This window comes from Berghia stephanieae, chromosome 11, assembly GCF_034508935.2.
Source record: "Berghia stephanieae isolate SIO BIC M18660-M18661 chromosome 11, UCSD_Bste_1.3, whole genome shotgun sequence".
In the NCBI taxonomy this organism is placed as follows: domain Eukaryota; kingdom Metazoa; phylum Mollusca; class Gastropoda; order Nudibranchia; family Aeolidiidae; genus Berghia; species Berghia stephanieae.
The window spans coordinates 3,823,750-3,849,545 of record NC_088370.1 but is presented as its reverse complement, the minus strand read 5'-3'; the positions used below and the strand labels follow the sequence as shown (position 1 = coordinate 3,849,545).

Genomic DNA, 25,796 nt, shown 5'->3' with positions numbered 1-25,796 from the left:
TTGAGACATTCTATCAAGATATGGAATAGGCATTAAAACAATGTAAATCTGATGAAATTCGTTTAATAATTGGTGATTTCAATGCAAAGGTTGGTAACGAGAGAGTTGAAAATATCGTTGGCCCCCACGGACTAGGTACCAAAAATGATAGAGGAGAAAGACTTGTCGACTTGTGCAGATTGGAAAACCTTACTATTGTCAAGACATGGTTTAAAAAACACGATAGAAAGAAGTGGACATGGATAAGCCCAGGTGTCCTTTATAAAAATTTGATGGACTTTATACTGGTCCAACATCGATTCAGAAATATTGTAAGCAAAGCAACAACTATTCCAAGTGCAGATTGTAATAGTGACCACCGACCTGTCACGGCCACGGTAAAAATAAAACTTAAACAAATAAAGAAAAAGAAAGTGGAACCAAAACTGCAATTAGATCTATTGAGAATAACGATCAAATAAAAAATGATTACAAAGAAGGCGTGAAAGAAAAAAGTGAAAACTTGACCTCAGATATAAACATAGATGAGTATTGGAATCAAATATTGAACTGCATCACAGATTCTGCAAGAGAAACTATTCCATCTGTGAAAAAACACGAACCAAAACAAAAGTGGTTGGATGACAAGATCTTGAAACTGATGAATGAAAGACAAAAACTAGAACGCAACAGCAATGAATATAAAGAAGCTAATAAGATTATAAAACGTGAGAGTAAGAGAGCAAAGAAAGGTTATATTGAACATGAATGTCACAGAATTGAAAGACTAAAACAATCTAACACCAAACAAGTCTACCAGTCAGTAGATTTAAGTGGAAAACGACCAGCCATGGCAAGAAAATGCATTAAACACGCAAACGGTAATATATTTATCGACAACAACAAAATTTTGGAACGTTGGGCAGTATACATAAAAAATCTTTACGCGGATGACAAAGGAGGGTCGTGCTTGGATAAAGAAATCTCTACTGTGAGCACGGGTCCCCAGATTATGCGAAGAAGCTGCTTGCAAAGAGATGAAAAGGTGGAAAACGTTAGGCCAAGATTGTTTCTCAATAGAATTGATTGATGCCCTTGACGATCTGGGAATAGACATTCTGACAAAAGCCTTTAATATCATATACGAAAAGGGTGAATTGCCTAATGTTTTGAGACAATCGGTATTCTTTACCATACCCAAAAAACAAGGAAATATTGACTTTGACCAACACAGAACAATCAGCATAATGAGCCAGGCCACAAAAATTATGTTAAGAATACTTATGAAAAGAATGAGGAGCAAGATCTCTCCAGAGATAAGTGACGAGCAGTTTGGTTTTGTTAAAGAAAAGGGTACGGTAAATGCAATCTTTACATTGAAAACAATAATGCAACTGTCAATCGAGAAACAAAAATCACTTTATCTACGCTTCATTTATTATTCCAAAGCTTTTGATTCAGTACAGCACGAAACACTATTCAAAGTCTTAGAAAAGATCAGTGTAGACGGTAAAGACCTTCAACTTGTAAAAACCTTATACTGGAATCAAACAGCGTGTGTCAAACTTGATAATGAAACATCAGACTTCTTTACCATCGAGAAGGGAGTAAGACAAGGTTGCGTCTTATCACCGGACCTTTTTAACATATATAGTGAAATAATATTCAAAGATATTGAAGGCGTCGTCGTTGGAGGGCAGAATATGATTAGCATAAGATACGCAGACGATGGTACTCTGATGGCATACTCTCCAGAACATGTGCAGAAAATTTTAGATATAATGGTGTGCAAAAGTGAAGAGATGGGCCTGAAACTAAATGTTAAGAAAACCGAATTCGTGGTGGTCTCGAAGAATGACAACACCACGAACCACCACTTGTCAAGCAAGGGAGAGACCATCAAACAAGTAAAGAAATTTAAATATTTAGGCACTATCATTACCCATGACGCACGTGACATAGAGAATATAAAACAAAGAATAGCAATAGAAAAAAAAACGTGTTCCATAAAATACAAACAGTTGTGTCAAACAACAACCTAAAGTTGAAGACCAGAATGAAAGTAGTAGAAACATGTTATAAGTACCCTTATATACTGTTGTGAAACGTGGACGCTTGACAAAGAATGTACGAGGAGGTTAGAGGCATGTGAGATGTGGGTGTATAGAAGAATGTTGATGCTATCGTGGACAGACAAGTATACAAACGAGGAAGTGTTGGAGAAGGTGAGAAAGGGAAGAATATTGATCGATACTATCAGAAAGAGGCAGTTACGGTTTCTGGGACATGTGTGGAGAAGAGACGGAATAGAAAAGTCGGTAACATCTGGGATGATCGAAGGAAAGAGAGCTAGAGGAAGACAAAGAATGACTTATATATATAACCTAAGAATGGCCAAATGTGATTTTAAAAGCAACACAGATTTCATGCGCACTGCAGAGGATCGTGATTCGTGGAGACAACTAACCCCAACGTGCTCAAGAGCACAAGCCACGATGGATGATGAATACAGTTTAGTGAGAATTACTCATAAACATGGATGGCAAAAAAAACATAACAAAGATTTGAGTGACATCAACTTCGTTCTATCTATAGTTTGTGAGTACTTATCACAATATGATGATATACTCAGTAAGCAATTATATTCCAATACCTGACGACACCATGCATTTGTTAAAATTGCGAGTGATGCTCAAGATCTATGAGGCTGATTTTTTGGAATTTAATTTTTCCTAAGTCCCAGGATTTGATAGTTTTTTGTAAAGATGAGAGCCGTTTTGATTGATCGATATTTGAAACACCAGTTTTCTGGACAACATTTCTAAAATGTGTCTTTTCAGAATAGGAAAGTAATGTGCTTTCATTGTTTATTCAATATTTCCTTGTTTCCAGGCTTAGCCAATTTTGGTAAGATGTGTACCCCAGGCAGCAGCTCCTCAGTCGCTCAGGACACAATGGACTACTCTGTTGAATCTATTGCCACCCACGAATTGGGACACAGGTTTGGCTGTCATTGTTGCTGTTTTGACCTGTTTGTTGTCTTTTACTGCTTCTTTTTTCTTTTCTTCTTCTTCTTCTTTTCTTCTTCTTCTTCTTCTTCTTCTTTCTTCTTCTTCTTCTTCTTCTTCTTTTCTTCTTCTTCTTCTTCTTCTTCTTCTTCTTCTTCTTCTTCTTCTTCTTCTTCTTCTTCTTCTTCTTCTTCTTCTTCTTCTTCTTCTTCTTCTTCTTCTTTCTTCTTCTTCTTCTTCTTCTTCTTCTTCTTCTTCTTCTTCTTCTTCTTCTTCTTCTTCTTCTTCTTCTTCTTCTTCTTCTTCTTCTTCTTCTTCTTCTTCTTCTTCTTCTTCTTCTTCTTCTTCTTCTTCTTCTTCTTCTTCTTCTTCTTTGTCATCATTGTCGTTATCCATATGGTTACCATCGTCATCATTGTGGTCAATCTGTGATAGTCCCACCTCCTTCTCCAAGTGATGGAGATTCAGTCTAAATCAACGTCCATATGAAGGGAAAATATCATGCGGTGTAATGTGACATACAGCCGGAAATAGTTATTGATAGAATGTATTTGAGTTGAAGTAAAATATTCAAATCTGCCCGCACGATCCACTCTACCCATGCAATAAACTATGTTCAACCTTAATTGTTTAAAGTCTGGTTGAAAAAATTCAGTGAGAACTTTTCCAACTGGCGGTCAATAATCAAAAGCTGGTGGCATCAACTTCATTTATTCTATTGAATGAATAAGATAAGATCATGTATACTTTATTAATCAGATTGGAAATTATCACACTATGTTACACATCATTCATTGTTATATTAACAAAACTTTATACATTATCATGAACTAATTGATAAAAATACGAAGCTAATTTAGGACAAAAAAATAATATAAAGCAGCGGGTACAAGCAAACTATAAAAATCGGACATGTAGTTCAAATAGAATTGTAAAAATGGATTTGTCATGAATGTCATGAAAATAGAATTTTGGAAATAGATTGGGAAGGATAGCACATAGCTAACACAGGGTGATAAAAAGTAAAACGTGATATTTGAATGTATAGATTAATATGTTTGCTACCTGCTTCAGTCCTTTGATTAGTGAATGTATAGACATTATAAACTGTATAAACATATCACAGACAATTGAGTCTTACCCAAAAGAGCAAAGGAGTGGAACAGCCTCCCAGAGAAAATTGTCTACGCGCCCAACAAACATCTTGTGCGTCTCCCTAATGTGTCATACAGAGCTGCATTAATTGTCAACATGATTGCGCTGGCTGCCTTAACCCGAAGAAGAAGACAGTGTTGTGCCTTTTTCTTTTCTAAGAGTTGTGTGATTTGTGAGTTTTTGGCATATGTCACTAAATATGCACAGTTGCACGATGATTAAAAATTAGACACCACTCACAACGTGACATGGGACTCTGTTTTGGCGCATGCAAATTGGACGATGTTGTGATAAATACAGTAATTTCAATGTAAGAAAATGACCAATCTCTTTTTCAATTCATTTTACAGTAGCATCAATCAACGTCATTATTGTCAGGGGGGGGTAACTACTGCTTGACAAGTGTGCTTACATGTTTTAACATATTCCATCTTAATTATGCCATAGTTTTACAATCCATTCAGGAGCATTTAAAGTCAATGGATAAATTTTCATATTTTTCTTTTTGTCGCAAACTGTAGTGACTCTTCTCAACAGGGCACATCAAATCAAATGAAATTTTATGTTTTGACATCAAAGTTCATTTCTAATGTCCAGATTACCCAGCCAGGTTTTATGCCACTTTGACAGGATGGGCCACTTATCTTATTGATGTCAAAGTATTAATGTCGCCAAGGAAAACGTGGCATAGACTCTACTCAATGTTATTATTCTCATCTCTATCTATTTTAATTTCCTGAACCACAAACAGTTTAGGAGCAGAACACGATGGATCCAGTGATGACTGTCCTGATGAACAGTACATCATGGAACCTGTTCCAACTCCACCACAATTTGACTTCCCACTTAACGCTTACAAGTTCTCTTCCTGTAGCTCCGCGGATATATCTGCACAGGTCAACTATCTGGCAACAACCCCGTAAGTCATTCTACTTACTCTTATTCCTACATGGAATTTTTATTTTTTTCAATTAAGTCATAAAATTGTGAGGACATGCGAGCAATGCCTTCATCATTCCATTTATGTAATTATCTCGTCATAAATCTCTCTCTCTCTTTTGCTCTCTCTCTCTCTCTCTCTCTCTCTCTCTCTCTCTCTCTCTCTCTCTCTCTCTCTCTCTCTCTCTCTCTCACACACACACACACACACACCTACGCACACACATCAGAGACTGGTTATTTCAATATCTAAAGACCTTTATTTAAACATCTTTGTATCATATATCTTGACATTGAAATAACCTGTCCAATATTCTTTTTCTAAATGGTTGTGGTAAACAAATAAATCTATTTAATGATATACATTTATTTTACCCTATTTGTTTTTAATCTTGGGGAAGGGGGAGTACTGTCGTAAACGGATTTCTTCATCAAGTTCACGATAGGTAAATGATAGGAAATAATAAAGAAAAAGTCTCCACCGAAGTGGGCGTTCTCCATATATGTAAAGGACATAAATGGGCGGTTAAAAAATGCCATATTTCAAGGCATCACTCGAGTTGTCCGGGAATGTCCATCCGGTAATAAAAACAAAGTCAAAGTCAACACTTGACTATCTAATTTCAATCAGCAATCCATAGTTAAGTAGTAAGAAGAGCTTGGGAAATGACTGCAACCCCGTTTTTATACCCAATGTGACGTCACAAACTCAGGGAAGAAATAACACATAACAGTGAATTGAACTCACATTGACACCCAATTCACAACAACAAACATTAAAACAACAATAAATACGTTCCCACAGCACGTTTGGGGGGCTGGTCTTAGTCACTCCATTCCAGGACACTATTGTGTTTATTTGGCACTTCTCTTTTCCAAGTCACTTCTACTTATACGAGTAGTTGCTCCCCAACTATACTGAATCCATCCGATTGGTTTTCAAGAGGTCTCAGGTTCAATCCCCAGTCAAGGAAATTGTGACCCACCTGCTTAATCTAAATGAAGATGAATAAGTTTAAAATCGAAACGATCAGAATAAGGAAATTATTTTTTTAAAATTTCTTCTCGCCAGTGATGACGTTATTAGTTCACTCAAATTGTAGAAGTTCAGTTTAAAATACAATTTTAATTCTCTTTTCCACCCCGAGGAGTTAAGGCATTGCACTGTGACCCAGAAGGTCCTGGGTTTGAACCCGACTTCAGGCACTTTCTTTTTTTTTTCCTTGGGCAAGATTATAAACCCCCAATTTGGACAACATGGGTGATTCCTGTTGACATCAGACATCCTGTTTGATGGATTATCTATATTCCTTCATGGAATGCCTAGGCTACGGTATCTAATGATCAGGGCGTAATTATTTTTTTTCACCCCAACATTATAAGATTTAGAGACAATTGGTCACAATTCATTTTTGGAATACATTTTTGTCTATTTTATCTGGATATGTTGAAACCTATGATAATTTTTCTGTTCATTTTCAGTAATCTGCAGACATGTCTGCAGGAAAAATCTGGGATTCAATTCACAGCTTCGGATCTAACTGCATCATATATCCAAGACCAGTGCATGGCTCATTTTGACAGTAACTCCATCCTTTGTTTGGTGAGCGAAAATTGAATAAGATAAGAGGTTTTATCAAAAATGTAAATATTTGCATGGATTTCAAAATTTGCATAACACATTGAGTAATATTAATAGTATTAATTTTAGTGGTTGTAGTAGTAGTAGTAGTAGTAGTAGTAGAAGTTAGTAGTAGTTGTTAGTAGTAGTAGTAGTTGTTGTTGTTGATGTTGTTGCTATTGTTGTTATTTTGTTTCTATGATCTTTAATGTTATCTTTTCAGAGTGATCGTAAACAAGATGCGATTGATGACTTGAACTATATATGCACCTCAATGGACTGCACCATTTCTGAACATCCATATTGCGAAAATATCAGGCCAGCAACAGGGACTTGCTGTGGGAATGGAAAGGTTGTTCGAACTTTCGGTCTTTAATGTTTTCCACAACTACCAACACCACCACCTTTATCAGTATCATCATCATCATCATCATCATCATCATCATCATCATCACCATCAGAATCATTTTAATAATAGTTATAATAATTTTTAAAAATGATAAGAAGAATAATAATAAGAGTAATGATAATAATAATAGTAGTGATAATAAATAATAATAATAATGATATTGATGTAGGGTAAGATGGGGGAATTCCACACCCAACTTTTTAAGTTGGGTGTCAGAACGTTTCTATTGATGAGGTGATCACACAAACGGGGCACAAATATCCCACAGCCATTCAAACTTAGATTCTGTACAAATAATAGACAAAAAAGTAACAATACTTCACAGTTTCAATTTTTACTATTTATTAACATTTCCACTCTTTCGGGGCAATTCCACAACCCGTCATGATAGACATGTAAAAACTGTGAAAAACCAGAATTAAACAAACAGAACAAGAAATTACACCTGAAATGAGCACAACAATCTTTGTACATTACTATGATTATGATGAGAACAGTAGGCCATGTGATGAAAAGAAACTACAACTACAAATCAATTTCAAACAAATTTCTGTTCACTCTTGATGTTTGTCGAGGGACATAGTCAGGGTCATTGTCACTGTCGGTGTAGTCACTGTCTGTGTCACTGTTTGGTCTTTGTTGTAGAGTAGGCTGTTCATTTTCAAGGTCATTGTCACTGTCACTGTTGTCATTTGGAGGAGGAGGAGGAGGAAAAGCAGCAGCAGCAGACTTATTTCCTGTGCTTTTTCCCTTCCCCTTCCCTTTGCCCTTTCCTTTTGCCTTCTTTGCCGCTTTCTCTTCTTCCTCTGCCAGCAGTCTGGTGATACATTCCTCTGATGTAAGGCTTTCACCAAACTGCCTCTTGACTGCCCTCTGTCTGTTGACCCCATTGTCTGATGTTGGTTTCTTGATCATGGGAGTCAATCTGGCAAGAAAATAGTGTCTGATGGAGTTATGCTGTGAAAATGAAGCATTGGGCGGGGAGACAGCAGCAGAACTTGAAGCATTGGGCGGGGAGACGGCAACAGAACTTGAAGCATTGGGCGGGGAGACGGCAGCAGAACTTGAAGCATTGGGCGGGGAGACGGCATTCTGGCAGGAAGTAAACAGTGAGGCAACATCAGAGGATGGGACTGAGGGGGTTGGGGATGGAGTAGCTTTGGAGGGGGAGGGCGCATCTTGAAAAGGACGATCAAAGATCTCAGCCGACTGGTAGTGTGATGGTGAAACCTGTGATGGGTCAAATGGCATGACGCCGCATGATTTGAAACCCGCCTTCACGTTTTCTGGCCGCATTGCCTCTGACTCCCACAGGCTTTTCAGGAGAGAGGGGAAGAGCTCTTTTGAGAGTGGGACCCCGAGATTTTGTCTCGAGAAAGACACAAGTATCTTCTCCCATTTGGTTTTTGCCGGGCCGTATACGCCGACGTCGAGGGGCTGTAGCACATGTGTGGTGTTTGATGGTAGTTTAAGTAACACAATCTGGTTTTTCACCGCCTCTTTAATTGTTTCAAAGTTGATATGTGAAGCGTGTCCATCAAAAATCACGACCACTGGTCTCTCTGGGGCAAGCTTGGCAGGAAGAAGGAACAAAACCAGTCATGGAAGCAAACCATGTCCATCCACCCGTTTTCATTTGCGTTGTATTTTGCTCCTTCGGGTCCATTTTCTGTCCATTTGGACCTGAGATTTTTGGCAGAGTAAAGGATGTAAGGGGGAAGCATTAGTCCATCAGCCCTCGCACATCCCTGTACAGTGATGTTTTCTCTGCCTGACCCACCGATAAGCCTGAAGAGATGGGAAATGCCCCTCTCCGTGATGACTTTGATGCGCTTGGGGTCTAGTGGGAACCCACTTTCATCAACGTTGTATATTCTCTCCGGTTTTCCCATGAGATCATTTTCCCTGAGAACATCCCCCAACAACTTAAACCACTCATCATAAACTGTCTTGTTGGCTGATGACTTCGCACGAGCCGCTTTCAGTTGTTCAGGTAGCCTCAGGGTAAGCTCCGGGTGGCGCTTAAAAAAGCAGTCCAGCCAGTCAACACCAGGCACACCATCCACAAATTGAGTATCCCGACCTATGGTCTTGATGTAGTCTCCAACTACTTCTTGGATTTCTGCCCTCGTCAGTCCAAATCCCCACTTGGAAAGGAGTTTTAGGGAAGTGGCAATCTCGTCTTCCTCACTTTTAGTCAGGTTGGTTGGTCTTCCGGCCCCTAAGAAAAACAGAAAAAGAAAAAGAAAAAAGGTGAGGTGGTTAGCACTATCCAGGTCCACCTATGTAGCAAAAAATAACAACAGCAACAACAAACATTGACATGACAATGAGTTGTGTATTTCTATGTTGTCAGGAGGATTTCGGTTCATCAAAGTGCATATTTTGGTCAGAGAACTACAAGGTTAAAAAAAAGCCTTTAAAAAGAACCTAATTATTAATAATAATTTTAATGAAGAGGAAGACAAAAAGAAGTGGAAGAGGTGAAAGAAGAAACAGACAAACCTAGAATAAGAAAGAGAAAATTGCCGGCTTTTTCACATGAGGAACAGACTTACCCATTCTGCTGTAGCGTTTCTTGACATGGTCACGGACTGTCCCCCAATTAAGGTTGTACAACTTGGCAGCACGTTTATATCCCATCTCTCCAGATGTAACGAGATTGACCGCTTTCTCCATGTCTGCATGGTTGTACGCCACTGTCTTCCTCTTATAATTCCTCACCATGATTAGTCAGTCTCTCTTGAAAGAAAAAGAAAATGAACAAGAGAAATTACTTCTAGATCTAGATCCAGCTAAAGCATTGGCCTAACATGCAGACCCATAATCAAGCTTATTCACTTATTGCTCAAACATATATATATATAATAGGCTACACACTTCCAAGACTGTTGGGTGATGTGCTATTCTGCGAAAAACAACAGCAAAATATGTCGGGGCATTTCCACACCCCATTGGTGTGGAATTGCCCCAATGCAAAAAACATGGATAATGACTACACTATTCACATGACATGATCTAGGGCCTCTCATAAGTGAAATAAAACCATTCCCATAGGATTTTGATCACAAAATTCCTTCCAAAGTGGAACCGGGAAATTCCACACCCTGAGGGTGTGGAATTTCCCTGACGCTTTTGGATCTACAAGAGGCACAGCATTTTAATGGTGGCACATAAAGCACGTTTGTGGGCAACTATTACATATCTAGTGAATGATTAAGCATTTCTAGCTTGGGCTTCAAATTTAGAGAACATTTAACAACATTTGGCAATCTTTGAAAACTATGAGTGTTCTACTTACCTTCGACACTTGTAAACAACTTTCCCTCAGTCTCAGAATGCAGCTGTTGCAAAGATGGCTACCTCTTGTGTTGAAACAGAAAGTAAAGGTCAAAAGCACTTTTCAAAATTAGAAGAGTTCCCAATGACTTTTCTTGCTTTCTTCCTGTGAAGAGCTAGATCTAAGAAGTTTGGGTGTGGAATTACCCCCGGTGTGGAATTCCCCCATCTTACCCTATGTATGAGTTACACTGTATATTAGTATGGCACCTATAAGGTGCTATGCTACACAAGCATAAAAGTGTCACGGTCACAGGGAATCCACATATCGGGACCAAGCACGCCTGTTCCTGGCTAGAGTCACAATTTCGTCAATGGGCATAGAATCCAGCCCATGTAGTAAAGTGCCATCTGGTCTAGTAGTCAAGCTCTTCAAGTAGGCAATGAAAGTTCGACGCAGGAGGCGGTCTGCGTCCATGCGCAAGATATGCCCCGCAAAGCGGAGCCTGCGTCTCATCACTGTAGCTACCAGGTCGAATTCGGGGCGTTTTGCGGGTTCTCTGTAGTCTTCTCCCGTAATGATGGAAAGGCATCGGCTGTTGAAGCCATTCACAGTTTTAGTTACACCCTCTGTAAGTTGCCAAGCCTTGCAACCATGTGTGAAGACAGAGCAGACACTTGAGGCATACAACTTTATTTTCTTTCCGTGGGACAGACGGTGATCAGACCACAGATGGGATAGAGAGTTGAATGTTGTTTGTGCTATTGACATTCTGTATTCAACATCAGCCCTCTCGTCACCATCGCACTGGATACGACTACCAAGGTATTCAAAGGAGTAGACATTGGCAAATCGATAGTCACACGAGGAAGGTCGCTTTCCTTGTCTCTGCGTTTCTGTTTTTGGACAATTAGGTCCGCAAGAGATCATTTGAGCGATATTGATATTGATATTGATAATGATGATAATAGTCACCACGTGTGGAGGTGATTATGACCACCATATATCGTAACTTGAAATAATCTGCAGTTTCACCCATAAATGTCTCTAAATGTATTGCTTTAAATGAGCCCATTTTTTCAACAACAAAAATTGATATAGCAATAACACTTTATTACTTAACATTACAAAATATGTCAAAAAATGGCCACGATCACCCCACTTTACAAAAAGTGTTAAAGCCTCTCAAAGATTTGTATTTTGGTATGATTCATTCAGTTAGCAGTTGAGTATTTTACATAAATGTAAAGCATCCAAGAGGAGTAGTGTATCTGTTATTTGATTGCAGCTCTGTGTGGAAGGTATTTGTAAAACGGCGCCATCAGACAAGTGTAAATTTTTTGGTAAGTAGTAATTCCATTATGTAAGATATTGAATGCTAGCAACTATTTTTTCTTTGTTTGTTTTCTCTTCTATTTTTAAATTTATTTTTTGTTGTTGTTTTTTTTCTCTCTTGCATTCTTTTTCCAAAATTGGAGTGCAGATAGCTCACTATGTAGAGCATTCACTTCACACGCAAAGAGAACTTGATCGATCTCAGGAGAAGTCATGATTTAACTTAAATTTAATCATCAATATATTATTATTCAAAATCTTTATAGAAAAGAGTGGTACCAAAATGTTAGAGGAGAAGGATCAATAGAACATGTTAAGGGCTTTTGGGGGGAAAAAAGCGTAGAGTTACAAGCAAAACATTGGATTTTACCTTATATTTGTACAAAAGAATCAAGATTAAGGATTATACAATGGAAGATTATGCATAATATTTACCCTACCAATATATTGCTTCATAAAATGAAAGTTGCAAGTTCAAATAAATGTCAATATTGTGATGAAATAGACTATTCTGAGCATTTCTTTTTTTATTGTAAATCAGTAAAATCAGTATGGCGGGAGATAGAAAGCATAATTAACAGTAAGATAGGGAAACAAATACATATAGATTTGCAAAAAGTAATGGTGGGATTGATTGATTATCCCGGAATCAATGAATTGGATCGTATGGGGATAAATCATTTGATTCTCGTTGAAAAATCAAAAATCAAATATGTCCCAAAAAAATATCCATCAGCGATATTAAGAACCGATATGAGGATCAGAAAATGATATAAAATAAAATAAAATAAAATATTATTATTGTTATTATTACTGTTTTTGTAGTTGTTATTATCGTTGTTGTAGTTATGGTGGTTGTTATTATTATTAGATATTATGGTTCCTGTTTTTGCTAACATGGCTGTTATAATACTTTTTAGTAGTTTTATCACTAATTTTATATGCTCTATCATTATTATTATTTCTATTGTTGTTGTTGTTATTATTATTATTGTTGTTGGTGTTTTTATTATTATTGTTGCTGGTGTTGTTGTTATTAGTGTTATTGTTGTTATTGTTGCTATTATTGTTATTATTCTTACTATAATTAATTACTTGGACCTGTGTTTCTGAAGGTGGGTATATTGATTATACAATTTGTATACACATAGTTATGAAAAAATTATCAGTTACATTAAAGCAATAAACCAATCTTATCTTATTAAAAACAAAAAACAAAACAAAACAAAACAAAATAAAAAATTTTAAAATAAAAAAACCTGTGATGAACATGGAGACCTTATATCCGATATTACAATGTCGTTCAATTTGTTGGCATCCGCTTTTATAATAATAATTTAAAAAAAAAAAAATCATCAATATAATATTGTGATGTAAAAGTTCTTTCAGAAAATGCATCTATTGCTACGTAAAGATTAAAGAAATAAATTGCAATAACAAAATAGAAAAGAATCCTCAATTTAATATACACAGACAAATTATTTGGACATAGTTTTTTTCTTTTATCGTGTTTGTTAACAAAGAAGGAACCCAAAACGTCCAAATTGTCTTTGTAAAATAGATTTAACTTGTTTTATGGAGTAGAGAATGGAATAATGAAAATGTTGCTGCTTGAAGCTCGAAGGGAATAAACTCATGAAAAGTATTAAAATGTAAGCTTCAGAATTCATTTGTGTTTTAAGTAGAATACATAAAGTTTCGTAAAGTGCATAAAACCAAACTTTTATATTTCTGACCATTTTAACTTTAAATTTAGATTTATTTTTTTTTGTCACGTGGGGCATATTTCGCTACTTTGGGAACGTCTTGTTATATCCATAATACAATATGAAGCATTTAGAGTTTTCTCACAATTGTAGTGGCCTAATTGACAATAACATAATATGTGTGCTGATTTGCCAAAACCCGTCGGATGTTGCATGAGATAAGAGTGAATAAAGGTGGAAAATGGTTATCTGCATGATTTTAGTTTTTTTACTTCATCATTTTTTATTATCGATCCAGCTACATTCTCACTAAAGGATTTTACAAGTTGGAGCTTAAAAAAATTGTTTTGTTTTTTTCTGAACTCTATTTACTACGATTACAACTTATGCTGCTACAAATACTACTACTACTACTACTACTACTACTACTACTACTACTACTACTACTACTACCACTACTACTACCACTACTACTACTACTGCTACTGCTAATACTGCTACTTCTACTACTACGATTACAACTTCTGCTGCTACAAATACTACTACTACTACTATTACTACTAGTACTACTACTACTACTACTACTACTACTACTACTACTACTACTACTACTACTACTACTACTACTACTACTACTACTACTACTAAGATTACAAATTCTGCTGCTACTTATACTACTACTACTACTACTACTACTACTACTACTACTACTACTACTACTACTACTTTTCTTTATCTCTCAGGTACATGCCAGTTTGCAGATAACCCAGACTTCTGTCCTTCTATAAATCATGAAGACTGTTCCAATGAATTGATTTCTATGCTTTGCTGTGAGAAGTGTAAAAGCTTTGGTAAGCAATGATGATGATGATGATAATATTATTAATATTTATTATTATTATTATTATTATTATTATTATTATTATTAAATTCATTTATATCATCATTCATCATATTATTAATTCATTCCCAATACATCCATCATCATATTTTCGGAATTTTTGATATTAACAAATGTCCGATGACACCATTTGATGCACTATTTTTCGATATATTTTGATCATTATTATATGTGGAGACATCTCATTTTGATTAGTACTACTATTATTAGTTATCATCATCATCATCATCAGCAGCAGCATCTTATCAACATTATCATCATCATCGTCGTTGCCATCGTCGTCATCATCATCATCATATCATCATCATTATTATTATAGCTACACATCATCTTAGAGCAAAATTAAAATAAAATATGAAAAATATGCTGTACAACAATGGTATTCTTGGTAATTTTCGTTTTCCAACAGGTGTGCCACCATCAGAACCACCAAAGCTGCAAGTGAATAAAAAGTTTGTAGATCACTATTATGCGGAACTGGGCCAAACATATGAAGTCCAATGCAGTGTTGAAGGCGGTGATCCAGTTGTCAGTAAGGTCACCATCTCGTGCTCAGGAGAATCAGACACAACTGAAGAAGGAACAATAGCCACAAAAAACGTAGTCATGAATTTAGCTATTACCTTCGGAATTGAATGTGTATGCTCTGCTGAGCACATTTCTGGATCTTACTATAAAACGGATAAGGTTTACTTAATTTCGAATTCCACTGGTAAATACTAGAGTGAAAAATATAGCTTTGATTAACAATTAAATCAAATTGTTCGCATGGCGTGATTTTTGTTTGTTTGTTTTTAATATGACTGCCAAAAGCATGCCATGCACAAAGTCTTCCTTCGTTGTTTACTTTGTGTTGTATCTTTTATAAGACTTATTTTTACTCCCTTTAATTTACTGTACACTTCATTTTACCTTGTTGTGTGGCTTGATATCAAATCTTTGATCTATTTAGATACATCAAAACTATCTATAAGCTATCAAGCGAAATACAAAGCGTTGCATCAGATGTTAATAATTTATAAATTAACAATAGCTTCAATGAATAGGACCCTTTGATTTATATAAGTTGCTTGGTCAGGGCTTACTAAACATTAACAGTCTTCGATAAGCCTTGTTTATTTCACCAAAGGCTCATCAATCTTCTTATTTTTCTTCTTCTTCTTCACCTTCTTCTTCTATTTCTTTATCATCATCACCATCATCATTATCATCTTCTTCTTCTTCTTCTTCTTCTTCTTCTTCTTCTTCTTCTTCTTCTTCTTCTTCTTCTTCTTCTTCTTCTTCTTCTTCTTCTTCTTCTTCTTCTTTTCCACCTCCTCCTCCTCCTCCTCCTCCTCCTCCTCCTACTACTACTACTACTACTACTACTATTACTACTACTACTACTACTACTACTACTACTACTACGACTACTACTACTACTACTACTACTACTACTACTACTTCCTTTTTTTCTTCTTGGATTTCTTTTTTGTTTTCTTCAAGTAAATCAACTGATTCTGTCAGACTGAGTATAACTGTCGATTTGCTTATCCAAAAGTAAAAGAAAAAGATCACTGTACTTTCCAGACAGAAAGAATGACTCAACTATAACAAAGAAAGTATTGGACTGGAACCCTCAGGGCAGAAGATCAAGGAGAAGGCCACGAGGAACATGGAGAAGAATTAAAGAAGCTGATATACAGAGAAGTGGTAAGACCTGGAATGAGATAAAAAAGTTGGCTCAGGATAGAGAAGGATGGAAACTGTTTGTCTGTGGCCTATACCCTGACCCAGGGTGAAAAAGGCAATGATGATGATGACTTTCCAGACAGTCAGTTGTGCATATTTTTTCTTTAATCCCAATATTGCTAAGAATCTTGATATCTTGAAGAAGAAGAATCAGATTGCTCAATTTCGGAAAAATTAGTAAATATGAGATGAGTCAAAGTGATACTAAGCTTCTAGAAACTGGAATGCAAAAAGTAATAAACAAAAATGAATATAACAGCTTCAAACAAGAACAAAATATCAATCACAGAATGTTTCAGGCTCAAATTATTGATGTGATATACATCAGTCCACACGGGCTTGCCTATGAAGATTATTAGTAAGATGTAGCCCAACAAAAAAATTTCCTTTTGGATGAATAAAATACATTCTTATTATTATTATTATTATTATTATTATTATTATTATTATTACTAAACCACTCTTTCAGTCGACAACCAACAAAAACAAAACATATGTAGGCCTAAATTACTTTAAAATACCCAGAAAAACGGTAGTATATATAACAAGAATCCATTCATTTTTGATCAACTGGTATCTCTAGGAGGCCATTTAATTGTTTTGTGCAGTGTTATTATTTTAGTTTTAGTTCTATCCAGTGCTTCATGGTGAGTTAACAATCCTAATTTTTTCATGTGAGCATCCTTTGTACTACATCTCATTGCATTCTTCTGTACTTTTTCGTATTTTTTTCTTTTTTTTATGCATGGTGTGAATCCAAACCATAGCCTTGTGCTGGTTTAACAAGGATTTTAAAACATTTTGATTTTGGATAGATTGGATAAATCCATTACATTTCAGGAATCGAAGGACTAAATGTGTTTTCTAATATGCATGTATATTTAATTTGTTCCGTCCATTGAAGTTTGCTATCAATATTTTATTAAATTACACCCTTGTGGCCCAATGCCTAACTCAGTAATCAGCTAAAACACACACACACAAAATACAATCACACATACATATATAAATAAAAGAGCTTTTGAAATTTGTCAATGACCATATTATGGGTAACAATAATTTTAAAACTATTCATTGTTTCATACAGGATTGTTTTGTAACATGGATCCATTCGATTCATTTGTGAATATGTAGGTAAATATGTATGTTGGGCTACAGCTTACTAATCTTCATAGGCTAGCCCGTCTGGACTGATGTATGTCATACCAATGCTGGTTTAATCCCCACTGGTTCTCTGTATCAATCTTTGACGAGAAATAATTCCAGGCGTACTTTCCAGATGGTCGTAAGCGAGGTTGACGTCCTGACAATATAAGGGTTGGAGATAATTATGTTATGGAAACTGTGATTGTTTTGGCAATGGTGGTATCATGGTTTAAGTGGGATCCTGCACCTATCACCGCATGGATCTTGTTATCATTCAAGTTGGCTGTAATGGGTCATGCGGTTATGTGGTCTAGTGGTATTGCTTTTGGATCAGAAGGTCCTGGGTTCGAGCCTTGCTCGTCGTATAGTTGAGTCCTTGGAAAGGCTCTTTATTTACTCACATTCTCTCACCATTCTCAGGTGTAAAGTGAGTACCTGGCCGTTAACAGTGTTGACTCTGTCGGTAAAATTGTAATGTTGTCTAAGAGGCATCATGTCTCGTTCTACATGTTACGTGTTGCTGTTGGTTAGGCACCCCTTGTAAAGCGCTATGAGCATATTTAGTGGATATTGCGGTATATTTGTTTTTGTTGTTTGTTTTTATGCTCATAATCTACTGAGACAACATATTGTTCCGTTCTTGGTCGCGCATCAAGGAATGCAATTTTTTTTAGTCAAGACAATGCTCGTGGACACAGTCTGGGCAAAACGAAATTGAACCCGTGGACTGGACTTCCCGCTCACCAGAGATGAACATTTATGGGACGAGCTTGGACAATGGGTTCGAAAGCGAGATGTCAGGCAATGGAGGCCATGTCAAGGTCAACTGGATCAATGACAGGCTGATCGAGGCCATACCTGCTATTTTGCCGTACTCTTGAAAAACACTTATTTGAAAATTTGGTCAGAAAACCCGTCCTTCAAATATCGATCGATTTATGCAACCCTCATCTTGGCTAAAACTCTTAAACCTGGGACTTCACGACTTCGTGCTCATAGCACTTTATAAGGGGTTATAAAGGGTGTTTATAACCAACAGCAACACGTAACATGTAGAACGAGACAGTAAAATCCCATGCGGATTTAAAGATCAATATAAAAAAACATGTCCGAAAGGAATGGGAACGATCCTGGAGTCGAGATGTACATAACAAATTAAAACAAATTAAAAGTGACCTCGGCCCCAGACCCAACTTGGGGCTAAAAAGAAGAGACGAGGTAAAAATAACTCCGGATCGGACATACTGCCCTCACTCACTGTTTCTTTCTGGAGAGGTATGAAAAACCCCTTTGCAGAAGATGTAACTGTGACCTCACAGTTCAACACATTTTAATTGAATGTACAGAATTAGAACAGATAAGGTCACAACATTATGATAACAGAGACTTGAAGTCTCTGTTCCAGTCGGTCGATCCACTTACAATTTTAAAGTATCTGCAGGAATGTGAACTCCTGCAGAAATTGTAAATAGATATTTTTACTTAACAAACATGTAACTATTATGATTTTATAAAGATTTTATTACAACAGTACACGTTTTGATCAGCTGTGGCCCCTTGGGGCCGATAAAACATTGATGAAAGACAGAAACGGGGGCTTAAATGACCTAAATAGTGTCGAAAGCGCCGTTAAACACCTAAAAACAAACAAACAAAACAGACATGACACGTCTTAGGCGATATTACAATTTTTTTCTCCGACAAAGATAATGCTGTTAACGACCAGGTACTCACTCTACACCTGAGTATGGTGAGAGAATGTGAGTAAAGAACCTTTTCCAAGGACTCAACTATGCGCCGACGAGGCTCAAATCCAGGATCTTCCGATCCAAAAGCGAGTGTCATACCACTAGACCACATAGCCGCACGACCCATTACAGCCACCTTGAATGATAACAAGATCTGTTCAGTGATAGGTGCTGATTCCCATTCAAACCATTATACCACCATCACCGAAACGATCACAGTCTCTTTGCAAAGTCCCAGGTTTGAGAGTTTTTGCCAAGATAAGGGTCATTTAAATCAATCCATATTTGGACAAGTTTTCTGGCCAAATTTTTAAATATGTTTTTTCCAGAGTATGGCAGTATTAACCTATAGGCATTTGGATTATTTCCAGTGTCAAAATGTGCCAGGACTTATTGGCACGAAGACCAGGAATATAAAAGCCATTGGCCAGATGTTCTACATGAAATATATTTATAGATGTAAAATTAGAATACTTGTTTTGTCAGAACTTATTTCGATTACCCCTTCAGAAAATTTAAGTTTTTAGGTCTTTTAACCTGATTATTTTACCAAAGACTGAGTGAATCTATTGGTTATACACAACATATGCAAAAGTAAAATAACACTCATTTTGAGTCAATGACAAAATTGGAAAAAAGTTGTATTATAGATATGAGCAGTACTTTTAATCTTTTTGAGCCAAATTTCATCAACATGCATGCATAATCCTAAAAGTAATGACGACTTAAAAACACAAGCTGGGTAGCTCTGCTTTGGAAAAGAGGAAAATTTTGACAATATAAAGTCAGTTCCGGGTAAGGCCACCCCAATTTCCTTTTTCTACTCGGACAAGTCTCCTCCTAGAGTTTATAATGGGGTTTATGTCATTTGCTGTGATGTATTTAATTCTGCTTGAATAATGTTCCAAAGCACATAAGCAATCATTGCTTGGCACTTTTGTTCCCTTGTAGGTCTCAGAGGTGCCCAATAAGATTGAGGTCTGGATTGACAACTGACTACTCGAGCACCTAGATCTTATTCTCAGTTAGTTGAGGTTGCACAGAAGGCCTCGCTCTGAGTCTAGCAGTTGCAAGTCTTTGTAATACTGTCCATTATGAAATGTTATTTTCCACGGCGATGTCAGAGAGGCATAAGAGAGGGGTTGTGTGCCAAGCAAATGTTCGATCATCATCGTTTGTTGTTACTCAGGGTTGACCTGTCCGCCTTTGATCTCTCAAATGCCCTTTTGTTGTTGAACTTTGCGATAATAGAATATCAGGTAGCTCTAACATTGAAAATCTGTGCAACCTAGTCTACTGGTCATTTGGCGTGAATATGGCCAAGTCTTGGGGGCTCTGTTTGAGGCTCAGTTTCAGCATATTTTCAAGAGTAGAAGAATTGAAATCAAAGTAATTACAAAATGATTTCACATAGATCTTTTTTTTTGGTTTAAAACAACAGATAACTTGTAAATAGTAGAAGACAACATGGCGATGTTCTATCAGATCACATTGGTGCAAAAGGGTTCTGTTTCAAGAATTTAAGAACTTGCATTGTCACAATTTCCACTGGAATATTCCTTATAATGCATTCACTCGTCATTTCCAAAGTCAAAATATCAAGTTATCTTACAAAAATGTTCACCATTTACGCTGTGATTGACAAATTTCAATATTACTCGGCATGCATTTGGTTTAGTAAATGCTTTTTTAGGTGATATAATATTATAGAGTCTAACACATGGTTAAACTATTGTAATTTAGCATATAAAAATATCAAGTTTCTCTTGCACATGTGTATTTAATCAAGTTTTGGGTGGCTCTTTGTTTTCAGCCATATTGCATTATTAAATAGCATTCAGATCTGTTTTTTTATTTGAAAAAAAATAATTTTGAATATAATTATTTTTTTATATTTTGATGTCAAGCATTGCTGCTTGTGATAAATACTTTTAGAGTTACAGCTGGTTTAAGTATGGCCAGTAATTAACAGTGCTCAGTATATATTAATGAGCACAATTAATTTATCCATTTTAATTTTTTCAGACTATCCAAATTACGATTCCAATTCAGCTTACAATTATCCTGGAGCTCATTACGATTCCTATTCAACTTACAATTATCCTGATGCTCATTACGATTCCAAGTCAACTTACAATTATCCTGATGCTCATTACGATTCCAATTCAACTTACAATTATCCTGATGCTCATTACGATTCCAAGTCAACTTACAATTATCCTGATGCTCATTACGATTCCAATTCAACTTACAATTATCCTGATGATCATTACGATTCCAAGTCAACTTACAATTATCCTGATGCTCATTACGATTCCAATTCAACTTACAATTATCCTGAAGTTCATGTAAATGGAATACAAATCGTCGAAAATGATAATTTCGCGGCTGACCTTGACTCAACAGTGACAGTTCAATGTCAAGCTCAAGGGGCCAGCAGTGTCTCAATATGGTGCAGTGGGATGCAAACCACGACAGTTGCCGGGACTGAAGCGACGAAAGGTTTTAAAGCCACCTCCGACCGAGATGGCACACAGTGCATCTGCTCCTCTGACCAAATTAACCAATTGAACCCTCTAACTACATCTTTCAATATTAATGTTATAGATAAAGACAGTACAACAGGTAAAAACAATTGATATATTTCTTTTTTATCCTATATGGGTATATTTCTTCTATGTCTACTAACCAAGCGCCAGTCAGAGATGTATAGTATTTTAACAAAATTATTAAATAATAAAAATGAAATATCAATATCATAGGTTGAGCTCTTATCCAGGGATATAATGTCAAGGTTTGGTATGCATGGCGGTTCTTATATCGGGGCGATATTACAATATTGATATTAACTCTCTCTCTCTCTCTCTCTCTCTCTCTCTCTCTCTCTCTCTCTCTCTCTCTCTCTCTCTCTCTCTCTCTCTCTCTCTCTCTCTCTCTCTCTCTCTCTCTCTCTCTCAACTCCGGCTACATTTCAAGTACTTTTATAGGTCAGTCGAATTTAATTTTGTATCTTATAGAAGAAACATAATTTACGCTGATTTTCTTTACTACTACTACTATTACTACTATTTCTACTACTACTACTACTACTACTACTACTACTACTACTACTACTACTACTACTACTACTACTACTACTACTACTACTACTACTACTACTACTACTACTACTTCTACTATTACTACTAATACTACTACTCCTACTATTACTACTACTACTACTACTACGACTACTACTACTACTACTACTACTACTACTATTACTACTAGTAGAAGTAGTAGTAGTAATAATAGTAGTAGTTGTAGTAGTAGTAAAAGTGATAGTTGTAGTAGTAGTAGTAAAAGTGGTAGTTGTAGTTGTTGTAGTAGTAGTGGTACTATAATACTACAATACTACTACTACTACTACTACTACTACTACTACTACTACAGCTACTGCCACTACTACTACTACTTCTACTACTACTACTACTACTACTACTACTACTACTACTACCAGTACTGCTGCTGCTGCCAGTACTACAACTAATACCACAACAACTAAATCATTATCATCATCATCATCTTTATTTTTTATAGATTAAGATAGTATTTACCTTATTGCATTATATATAAAGCTTGATAAAATATGCATTAAGATGTAATAATACTGTTCTATGTCTTTATTATTTCCCAATAGGGGTTCCACCTTCGAATCCACCAGTTTTGTTTGCACGTGACCAGTGGAGCACCAGTGATGACTATATATATGTAGCGGTAGGAGACACATTTCATGTCACTTGCATGGTTGAAGGTGGCAATCCTATTGTCAGTAGCGTCACCATCTCGTGCACTGGAGTGCCAAGTATCACCAGTGAAGGGACATCTGCCGCAACTACCATTGTTGCCACTGACAAAATGTCTTCTGCAGAATGTACATGCTCTGCAGAACACCCGTCTGGAAGATATGACAAAACATCATCAGTTTCTGTTTATGCTTTCGATTATGACAATGGTAAATATTAGAGTGATTCAATAGATATGATTCACATGAAATGATATATATATATATATATATATAATATATATATATATATATATATATATATATTATATATATAAAATATATATATATATATTAATATATATATATAATATACTATAATTATTTCTAATAAATTATAACATCAGAAAGCTTTGCAATGCACTTTATTAATTTATGAACATTTATGACAAACCTTCTCAGAGTGGTATTATGTCAGGATGAATAGGGAACTTGAGATTGAATTTATTGTCACATATAATTCTTTTTTCGCTATGAAGGAGACTAATTACCATTTCCTACATTGTAAAACATTCAAAAGTTCATAGTGCATATCACTTGAATTCTAAATTCACTTTCCGGGGTCCTATACTATTCATCACAACATTTTACCATTTTTAGATGATGGGTCACTTTTATGATCTAAATAGCTTCCGACTGCTACCAGTGATTATCAATCTTTGTTTCATAGAATTGGTTTCTGTCCAACGTAATAGATAATTAAAACAGTCTCTCCGTAGACTTGCTTATTATGCCAATAGACATTGAATGAAAAATACTGCCAAGTCTTGCTCCAGCCGAAGACACCCTGGATTTCTCTTCTTCTTCTTAGCATACCTTGGAATCCACCTTAATAACACTTTGCAGTGACACCATCACATTCGCCATATTATGACAAAGTATCCCAAAACACAAAATTGCATTAAGAGAAACTTTCACTAATGCCCCGAAAAGGCAACGACATAGTCATATACTCAACTTGTCAGACCATTATTGGAGTACTGCATGAGACTGTGCTCATACATCTATTTCACAAAACAGTCAAACACTCAGCCATAAAACCTTCTTGACTACGATCAATTCAAATAAATACAGTTTATTCCCTTTGAACAATACTTGAATGAAACTAACCGCCACTTGACGCATATTAGAAATCAACGCGTTTTCCACATTTTCAAGAAAACAAGGACTGGAGTCACAGGGATTAGTTTGGTGAGATAATATTTAAGTGATTTGTATCTTATGGTCTTGAACTTGAACAAAGTTGTATAGGAAAAGACATAGGCACTTGTCATACTCCGATCTTTAGGACGCGGGGATCAAAGCTAACAAACCACAACTTCTTTGAAAATATATGAGAATAGACAATCCGGTATTAGTTGATAACACTTTTCAATATGATACAGGAAGGTGATGACTATTGGAGAGAGACTTTAATGCATGCTCAGCAAAGTGGGCCAATCCTGAACAATAACTGGAAGTCGAGCAATTATTTTATCGCACAAAAGCTATTTTTAAGAGAAATGTCTTCAGTGTAATGCTGTATAAGTCCGAATGTTGGAAGTAATACTAGAAATACAACAGCAGCAATTAGAGATGTTCCAGACCAAATGTCTGTGTTGAATCCTAAGAAACTTTCAGCCCAATGTCTTTAAAAAGATGATGTCCTGCAGAAAACTAGGGTGGAAGTAATTTCAGACACCATCATAACCAGATGTTACAGATGACATACAAAAAGCACACACACACACACACTTACACAAACACACATTCACAAATACAAACACAAACACACGTATGCACACAAAAAACACAGAGAGAAAAATGTTAAAATTGGTCACTACTGAGAGAAAGATGTTAAAACTGGTCAGTATGAGTTCAGATAGTTTGAAAACTAATGTTGACTCATAGGATACAGGATTACCCATTTGATTCAATTGTGAATATGTACATCAACATGGGCAGTGATGAATATAAGTGTAAAAGTTGTAGCCAAAAAAGGGTGTTAAAAATTTCTGTACTTTTAGGAATGGAAAGTTGATTTTGTTATAAGTCACATACTGGGGTAAATTTGTTTAAGGAATGAATTTCAAAGTGCACTCAGCATGATAAATTTCACGAACATTTGTTATAATATATCAATGAGAAAATTTTATTTATCCATTATATTTTTCAGACTATTATCCAACATTCAGTTATGTAGAAGTTAAAGTTAATGGAAAAAGCATCAGCGACAATGAAAAGGTCTCCGTTGATCTTGACTCAACGGTGGAAGTTCAATGTGAAATTGCCAGTTTCGATGATGCAAGTCAAATCACAAGTCATTGCTCAGGGATGGAAGATAAGACAGTGTCGGGGACTACAATTTCGTGGAGTTTTCAAGCCACCTCAGATACTGATGGAATAAAGTGTGTCTGCGCTGAGCTATATAATGGCTACATCTGGGAAAAAACGACATTCACGCTTGAGGTCGAAAATGGTAAAAGAAGATTTCTTCATTCAAACACTGGGGATATGATGCCTTTTAATTTTGAAAAAATAGACCAAAATAACTCGATCGTCAGTTGGAGAAGAGTAGGAGTCAAGTTACTTTTTATGGTAAAAAGAACTTGAATTAAATTAAATTCCCTTTATGAATCACCAAGAGAAAATCTGTCTTTAGGGTCTGTGAGCCTGTGTTTAAAATTCAAATTCCAATTCACGCAAATTCAAAATTTCTTTGTCAGAAAATGTTACATATTACACAAAGTACATAGGAGAAATACCAAAAAATAAATAACCCAGAAAAGTAAACAAATAATAGATTTTTATGATCCTTCTCCGACAGTTTGATTATTGTACAATGGTCAACAGAACAAAACATCAACACTAGTAAATAACTCTACATAACATTTACTGGTGCACTCTCACATTTTCTCTGATTCTTTTTTTTTAGTTTAAGAATTAATTTTTTTTTTCTTAGTGCAGAGTTGGAAATTAAAATTTAAAGACCCATCTAAAAGAAGCTTGAGGTTAAGAAAAATTTAAGCCAAACCA

General features: G+C 36.0%; 1 protein-coding gene across 1 annotated transcript in view; it reads left to right on the top strand.

Moving 5' to 3' along the window:
* Nucleotides 1-25,796, top strand: part of LOC144956730 (uncharacterized) — a 72,573-nt gene that overhangs the window by 35,693 nt on the left and 11,084 nt on the right. Inside the window, exons 10-19 of the mRNA XM_078887409.1 lie at nt 2,872-2,980; nt 4,894-5,061; nt 6,564-6,684; nt 6,926-7,054; nt 11,680-11,734; nt 14,176-14,283; nt 14,743-15,045; nt 20,984-21,583; nt 22,638-22,952; nt 24,937-25,239. Of these exons, the coding sequence (XP_078743535.1) occupies nt 2,872-2,980; nt 4,894-5,061; nt 6,564-6,684; nt 6,926-7,054; nt 11,680-11,734; nt 14,176-14,283; nt 14,743-15,045; nt 20,984-21,583; nt 22,638-22,952; nt 24,937-25,239 (2,211 nt within the window). The remainder of the gene's footprint in view (nt 1-2,871; nt 2,981-4,893; nt 5,062-6,563; nt 6,685-6,925; nt 7,055-11,679; nt 11,735-14,175; nt 14,284-14,742; nt 15,046-20,983; nt 21,584-22,637; nt 22,953-24,936; nt 25,240-25,796) is intronic.